This window comes from Barbus barbus, assembly GCF_936440315.1.
Source record: "Barbus barbus genome assembly, chromosome: 17".
Taxonomy (NCBI): Eukaryota; Metazoa; Chordata; class Actinopteri; order Cypriniformes; family Cyprinidae; genus Barbus; species Barbus barbus.
The window spans coordinates 16,497,765-16,506,066 of record NC_136745.1 but is presented as its reverse complement, the minus strand read 5'-3'; the positions used below and the strand labels follow the sequence as shown (position 1 = coordinate 16,506,066).

The 8,302-nt window shown below is 36.6% G+C and overlaps 1 protein-coding gene across 1 annotated transcript; it reads left to right on the top strand.

The window, feature by feature from the left end:
* Positions 1-258: 258 nt before the first annotated feature.
* Positions 259-6,738, top strand: LOC306882982 (annexin A5-like). The gene is made up of 13 exons (XM_079438021.1): positions 259-312; positions 525-559; positions 1,869-1,953; positions 2,174-2,268; positions 2,647-2,760; positions 2,914-3,004; positions 3,684-3,763; positions 4,815-4,865; positions 5,484-5,577; positions 5,664-5,759; positions 5,926-5,984; positions 6,196-6,318; positions 6,390-6,738. The coding sequence occupies exons 2-13, from the start codon at positions 557-559 to the stop codon at positions 6,447-6,449; spliced, it is 951 nt and encodes a 316-aa protein (XP_079294147.1). The 5' UTR covers positions 259-312; positions 525-556; the 3' UTR covers positions 6,450-6,738.
* Positions 6,739-8,302: the final 1,564 nt, after the last annotated feature.

The following is an 8,302-nucleotide window of genomic DNA, read 5'->3' as shown; positions in this document are numbered from 1 at the left end:
CACTTGTGGACGTTTGGAGTTTTGCTGTAAAATAGTTTTAAACGCATCTCATGGTAAATTCTATAACTATTTACTTATTTCGAATATCATTAATTGAAACCATTTTGACCACTAAACAATATAAATTCACCAAGAGACCGAATATATAGTCTACAGCTACAACCATCGTCTTCGTTTTACTCTGTTCTCCACGTCAGTCAATGTGATTGACAGCTGGTTTTGAGGGCGTGTCCTTCATCCAGATACAACACCTTCGCTGACACGCGCCAGAAGTCCGACCTCTCGCGCACAGGTGACTGAATACAGCAACGGGTAAGTTTGTTCGCTGTCCTGAATAGATAACGTATTGTAACGGGGTAGCTTAAGTGAGTAAATAATAGGAATAATGTATGTAATGTCTTTAAAGTCATTTAGTTACTGTGGATTCTAGGACGTGCAATTTCGCATCACAACGCAACGAGTTTCAGTTACTGCTGAACTGCTCTGATAATGATAACTTTATGTACTTTTCTTTTCTTTTCCAGAACTGCACACCGTGCTGCCTGTACCTGTACAAATGGTAAGAGTTGAGCTACATTTGTATCATTTTGCATTTGTATCATTTGTATTAATATTTTAGTTTATGAATTGATGATTAGAATAATGAATTGATTCCCATAAATTAGAATTCAAGGGTTAAGTTCAGATCTATGTTGGCATGGTGACCGTTAAGTCACTGTGGTGGTTAAGGTGATGGATGATTGGATTACAGCAGATGAGTCCTGTATCAGATCAGATTTAGGAAACCCACCGAACAGGTCTCTGTTGCATTATTATCCCACACCTTCCAGAACCAAGCAAACACCCATATACTGTAGTACATCCACGAGGATTAGCCATGCTTGGGCTGGCATATCATGTTCTGTTTCTTAAAAGTTTAATGACACAGGCTGTTTTTCAAGGTGACACGATTCTAAAATATATGTGTGTTGTCATAGCACTTTATTATAGAAATCATAAGAGCAAGGAAAGATTAACGCTACTGCTATTGGTATCAAATCAGACCAAAGGTCTCGGGGTTAACTGATCCCTAACTTTCAACCTGAACTTGAACCCTAAACCCAAACCCTATACCTTATCTCATTCTTCACCCTGCGCAACTATCTTGGTCTATCTTGAATCCGTCATGTATGGATTACAGATACTCTGTGTGTGTATATAGTGTTTACAGAGGTTTTAAATGGTTACCAGAAAGATACAATCGCAATGTAAACACGAAATGTGGAAATGGATGCTTCCAGCCTTTGAAAGGTCATCTAGACTGTGAGCACAATTATTGCAAACAGTTTCCACTGTTATTTGTTCATATCTGTCTGCTAAATATATATTCAGTATTTACACATGGTAATGATGAGAGACACGAGCCATTGCATGCATGAGTTTAATAAATGAGGTTGATGTTTCTCATATTCTCAAACACCTGCGCTGGCTAATCCATTCAGAATTCACCTGCTCCACATGGCTTCATGTATTTTTTAGTGCCTTGAATGATAATGCATGTTAATTATTTTTGTTTGATATTTTCCTATTTAGTCTGCAAATACCAAAACCTGGTTTTGTGCTTTCGGTTCAATATAAAAAAATGTTTTTTGCCCTGCATACTTTATAATGCTGCTGTCTTCTATGATGTGAGAACATATCTGGCAACCAGTAAGGGCTATAAATAATTTTGTTCTTATTGGTGAATCTTCAAAGGATATCTGTAGTTATCCTGACACATTATGCATTTTAGAATAGAACCACATGTACAACATCTACTTTATATTATATTCTGATTTGTTTTGTTGTTTTTTTGCAATAGATTCATTTTGGTTTTGTATTTTCTTCAGGCAACCCGAGGAAGTGTGAAACCCTTTGTGAACTTTAATGCAAAGCATGATGCAGAAGTTTTGCGCAAGGCCATGAAAGGGATCGGTAAGTTTCAGTCAGACCTTTAAGAGAGTTCACCTCTTTTTGTTAAGATCTAGATGTTTTTCCTTCCATAATTAGCAATCATAATTAGCCAGAACATAATGGTAACTATGGTGATTGCTGTTAGCAAATTATACTGATCAGTGGACTAAAGAAAATCATCTTCAGCTCACTCTTACACTATATCTTACTTTCGCCTTCTTCTATAATCCTTTATTTTCAGGCACTGATGAAGATGCAGTCCTCATGTTACTGGCAGCTCGCAGTAATGCCCAGAGACAGGAAATAAAAGCAGCCTATAAAAAAGCTTTTGGCAAGGTGAGCAAATTTCATTATCTAGTGTCAGACCAGGAATAATTAGTTTGTTGAATCTAAATTATATAAAAATATATTTTCATTTTAAGTACATCTTCTTCTGAAAATGATAACACAATACAAATGCTGTTCAAAATCAAGACAAACGGTATTTAAACATGATTGTTGTTCCATTAAATTAGAAGCACTGCTGTGCATCAATAGCAATACATCAATATATTCATTTTGAGTTGTTGTTTTGCACACATCCTCTTATTGATGTTGATATAATTCAGTGCCGTCATGATGAACGTCTAAAAAAATGTTAAAATGCTAATGAGTTTCACATCTTCAGTTTAATGGGCAATATATTTTCTTCTGTCTCTTGGCTCATGTTTTCAGGATCTAGTGAAAGACTTACGGTCAGAGCTTGGTGGGAAGTTGGAGGATCTCATCGTGGCCCTCATGTATCCATCCATATTATATGATGCACATGAACTCCATAAGGCCATCAAGGTGACATCAAACATTTCCATTGTCTATGGGATATAATTAAAAACTAGAAAGAAAGAATAAAAAACACATTATGAAAATTATTTTCCATTATGATAAACTTGAGCCCATCTCATCTCAGATTGGTTATCGTTTTAATTGTTTATTTTCTTGCAGGGAGTGGGTACAGAGGATGAAGTTTTAATTGAGATCTTGGCAGCCAGGACATGTGATGAAATAAAAGATATCGTCAAAGCTTATAAGAAAGGTAACATTTATGGTGCAGGCACAGGGTACGGCTGACATGAAAATGTCCCACTATTGTAAGGTTGATGCATGATCGTGGGCTCATTTATAAAGCATGCGCACGCTCAGATTTGATCTTGTTTGAGTACTGCATGTTTTTGGAAATGTAAGCTGTTCTTGCAGCTCGCTGTTTTAAATGAAAGAATTTGGATGATGACTGGCGATCCTTTACATGTTAATGGCATTAATTAGAAGTCGTTTACAAGCAGAGAGCTGAAACCATTCATTTGTGCGCAAGTTCAAGATAATTTGCGATTCATAGATTTCACATCTGAAAGATGTGCGTTTTCTGTACGTACGTTCATTTTTATGAATCACCTGTACACGTATTTGAGAGATCAATTTTAAGATTATTTCTGCACAGCATTTTACAAATGAGGCCCCGTGTCTATTTATATTTACTTGAACACTCCAAATAATTAATTTCAATTGGTAAGGGTCAGTTTTTTGTAAAACTGTGGGTTTCCCTTCAAAGTTGCCATATTGCAAACAAACAGGCCATATGGAGTACAAGTCTCTACAAGGCATCACTGTTAAAACTGATCCCTTCCCATTAAACTAATCCAATTGGACCAATAAGCAGCAACTGTCGAGATAAGTGTGAACTGTCAATAGATCCTGTTTCTTGTGTCTTGACCTAGAATATGGAAGCAAGCTGGAAAAAGACATCATGGGTGATACGACAGGACATTACCAGAGGCTGCTGGTGATCCTTGCACAGGTAAAGAAATGGCTTTAAAAAGAAATCAAAAATAAAGGAGAGTCAAAATAAATTTATAATCAGAAAAAAAATATATATACAGAGAGAGAGAGCACAAGAAAGAGTGCATAAAAAAAAGTTTTTTTTTTTTTTGAAGTGACATAATGCCAAGTATGGTGACCCATACTCTGAATTCGTGCTCTGCATTTAACCCATCCAACATGCGCACACACACACACAGCAGTGAACACACACACACACCGTGAACACACACCCAGAGCAGTGGGCAGCCATTTATGCTGCGGCGCCCGGGGAGCAGTTGGGGGTTCGGTGCCTTGCTCAAGGGCACCTCAGTCGTGGTATTGAGGGTGGAGAGAGCGCTGGACATTCAATCCCTGCCGGCCTGAGACTCGAACCCGCAACCTTTGGATTACGAGGCCGACTCCCTAACCATTAGGCCACGACTTCATTCAAGTTGAATGAAGTATGAATGAATAATTAGAATCATCTTTGGTTTTGTGCAGCACATGCAAAATAAAGTAATCAAATGAGGTAAAAAATCATATAAAGTATTTAATACTTTTAATTTGAAAAATATTTAATTCACTGGATTATCAAAAATGTACATGTTGTGTGAGACACTGACATATTGATATTAACCATTTCTAGTATAATTTCCAGGAAAAATAACTATTGTCATGATCTGTCATTACTATATTACCAGTATATAAAATTTCTCATACTGTGATATACAATTTCAGTCAATGTGTTGATTAGGGCAAGAGATGGGAGAGGATACTAAAAAAGGTAGAGATGAAACCGAGCAGCTTCCTCTTGGAATGATAACATGAGCACCAGTGAAGTCATCCTTAAGTAATTAAAACCGCTCTTGAGTAATGTTGTTGAGAAGATTAAATGGTTCTCAGGGGTAAAGTGTGGGTAATTCAATCTTGGGGTTTACCAGGTTAGGCAAAATTCCACGCCCCGTCTCAGCATATTTGCGGTGATGGAGAAGGGCTGATGTTTCTGTGACGTTCTCTGACCTTGGTTATGTTTCTGTTCCTATACTCAGGGAAACCGGGAGGAGGGAGTGGATGAGAGCAGAGTGGAGAAAGATGCAAAGGTAAAGTTCATAGTCATGAGTGATTAAACACCCTGATAAAGCACTATGAATTTCTTAAAGAGACAGTTTACACTTAAAATAAAACATTTACCATTTCAAAATTGTATGACTTATTCTGTCGAATAAAGAAAAATATCTATGAACAGTTAAAACATTAAGGTGAAAACAAAATCCTTTCTTTTGTGTTCCTCAAAAGAAAATGTAATTTTCATTTTGCGTGATTTTTGTCACTTACTCACCCTCATATTTGTAATCTTTTCTTTTTTCCTGTGAAATACTAAAGGAGAGGTTAGGTAGAACAAGTCTTCTAAAACAGTATGATTCGTTTGAGCTTTTATGGTAATATCTTCTCCTTTTTGGAGCTTGGTAGTGTAAATCGCTATCCCCTATTATTATACTCAACACAGACGCTTGAACATTGTGCTTAATATCTCCTTTTGGGTTTCACAACTTAAATTGCAAGGGATTTGAATCCATTGTTATAATTTGCACCTAGCTGTATTTGATTAATCATTAGAGTTGTGTATGTATGTTGATGTAAACATGGAAAAGACGTAACTGGATCCTCAGGTTTAAGTTGCGATCCTTAGAAGTGTTTGTTCATTGATTGTGTTTCAGGAGCTGTTTGCTGCCGGAGAGGAGAAATTCGGCACGGATGAGGACAAGTTCATCAACATACTCGGCAACAGGAGCGTCGAACACCTGAGAAAAGGTGCATGCTTGTGTGTTCAAAGCCTTTTGATGCGTTCAGAACTGCCTTGAAAGGCCATCCTAATGGCTTCGGTGTCCCTATTTCAGTGTTTGATGCCTACAAAAAGATTGCCGGCTGTGACATTGAAGAGAGCATAAAAGATGAGTGCACTGGGAACCTGGAAGCACTGCTGCTGGCTGTGGGTACGGAAATCCCTGTTGTAATTTGCTATCTGGACGGACTGAACCATCACACTATGATGATTAACAGATATAATAGATTAACAGCATACTAAATAAGTTTGTAAATAATGACAGTATCCCTTTAACTGAAGTGTAAAACTGATGTTTCTCTCTCTCCCCCCTTTAGTTAAATGCGCAAAAAGTGTGCCTGCTTATTTTGCCGAATCCGTTCGAGATTCTATGCGGGTATGAAGGCTTATTTCCATGAGATTCTCATCTGTTTTTTTCCTCCTCTGATCATGAATGGGATCATTTGCTGCTCATTTTGGATTATCAAATGCTGACACTCCAAGTGGAAAAATAAAAACAACTCGTGGCCTGTTTATTAAATGAATGTGTTGGTTTGAATAATAATGAAACAACGGATTTCACACATTATTGTTTTGTTGATTTACAGCGTGCTGGCACTGATGATAAGACTCTCATAAGGATCATGGTGTCCAGAAGTGAACGGGATATGTTGGACGTCAGAGCAATATACAAGAAGAAGTTTGGAGAATCACTCTACAGCACCATACAGGCAAGTTATGCGAACACACACTTTGTCACAAACACAAATAAATCTAAGCATTGTTTTTGCCCTTATTCCAGGATGACACTGAAGGAGATTACCAGAAGGCCCTCCTCTACCTGTGTGGTGGTAATGATTAGAAAAAAAAGACAGATAATGCAAATTATTTACATCAGTTTAAGTCCTTATAGGATCTTCAGCTTTCTTGTGGACATTTTTGCATTTGCGTTTATTTTTTACATATTTTATGTTTTGACAATAAGTAGTTTCAGTGTTGGATAATAGGAGGGCATTCTGTAATGGTTTTGGTGTGATGTTTGTGGACTGATTCTTTAACAGAATGGTTTCAGACTGGTTAATGAATTGTTTTGGTTCATGTATTGTTTCAAAATCGTGTGAAGTCTTTGAAAATAAAATGTTATGGACCATATTGATGTTTTGTAAAGTCAGATGCGTTTTGTTTTTGTTGACCAAAATAATACTTTTTCCACTAGATGGCAGTATTGCTCTAACAAATCGTTCATATGCTCCCTCAGAATATTTTGACCCATCTAGTACAGTTTTTCTTGAGATGATTTCCTCCTGAATTAATATTATCATTCTAAAATATGTTTATGCTAAAGTTAAACTTATAACAGCTTCATTCACACACATGAAAATTAGTGAAGGGATAAGCAAGGGAGTTAACAAGATAAAGGGCCCTTCGACGAGAACAGGCACACACACACAACAAAACAAACATGTAATTTTTTATTTTATTTCATAATCTCAACACAAAGTATGATAGATTTGTTACTGTGGTTTCAATTCCATTTTTTTTTTTTTTTCACAAAAATTTTCCACACTACTTATTTTGTAGAGCGTGTTTTGGAAATGTAATTTTCACCTAATCCAGCGGGCACTTGATATCAATTTGACATCAAATATTAGTCAAGATTTTATCAAGACACTGTACCATCATTTTAAATTCAGTTTGGACGGCAATTTCTTCCAGTGGTAATTGGGTGAAAATAGGAAGTTAAACCCATACTGAAATTGGTTTAATGGTAGGCCTATGTGGTAGACATTCAATTTACATCAACTCAACATCATGTCAAGGTTTTGACGTCAGCTTGATTTGCATATTTGACCTGTTTTAATGTCTTTTCAACATCAATTGCCCACTGGGAAATCTAGTCTTTTACGTCTTTCATTAGGCTTGATGATACGGTTAAATATTATGTGGGGTCAATGGGTTTGCCTCAGATATTTTACTTCAGCAAGACTGAAACCTTTCATACACAACCTGATAATAAATTAATTCCTGAGGTATTCAAAGAAGATTTATTATTTATTTTATTTAGTTGAGGTGACTGTTATATGTTTTGTTTTACTTGTACAGTGTACAGCTGAATATTACATTTCTTAACTCCGTACGAGCTACAAAGATGTTGAGACTCTTATAAGATCGCATTCTAACGCCATATAAATCGCTTTACTAAATCCCAAAGCTGGCATTTTCAGCACAAAGCCCCTAATTTCTATACGGAGGACTCCACTATTTCCAGGAATTTATTAAGGTCATTTATTTTAGCCAATCAGTATTCAGAATGTCAGAGTGTGCGATCAGGCCACCTCAGGCCATATGGAAACCCTTCACGAAACCACACCCTACAGGACCCACCAGGAAGTATCCCCTTGAGAGGTTACACGAGAGCAGTGTTTGAATTCATCTCAGTGGGAGAAGAAAGCGCTTGGAATGGCATCCTACACTTATGTAAGCACCACACATTCATTAATAGATGAAAAGTTCAAGTTTATTTGTATAGCGCTCTACAGGAAATTAAATTAAATAATTAGCGTAGCTGTTGTTCCATCTAAGCAAAAAAGATTTGTTCAACCCAAGCTAAAGAATAATAATAATGTACATTTGATCAGATATAACTGCAGTACAAGATTATAAGATGCATTATGTGAATGCTTGGCTAAAGAGATGTGTCTTTAATCTAGATTT

What these genes read in the sequence shown, in the direction of transcription:
- LOC306882982 (XM_079438021.1), top strand. An exon ending in GAGTGGAGAAAGATGCAAAG is followed by an intron (nt 4,866 to 5,483) that starts GTAAAGTTCATA and finishes ATTGTGTTTCAG; the next exon opens with GAGCTGTTTGCTGCCGGAGA. An exon ending in CCGTTCGAGATTCTATGCGG is followed by an intron (nt 5,985 to 6,195) that starts GTATGAAGGCTT and finishes GTTGATTTACAG; the next exon opens with CGTGCTGGCACTGATGATAA.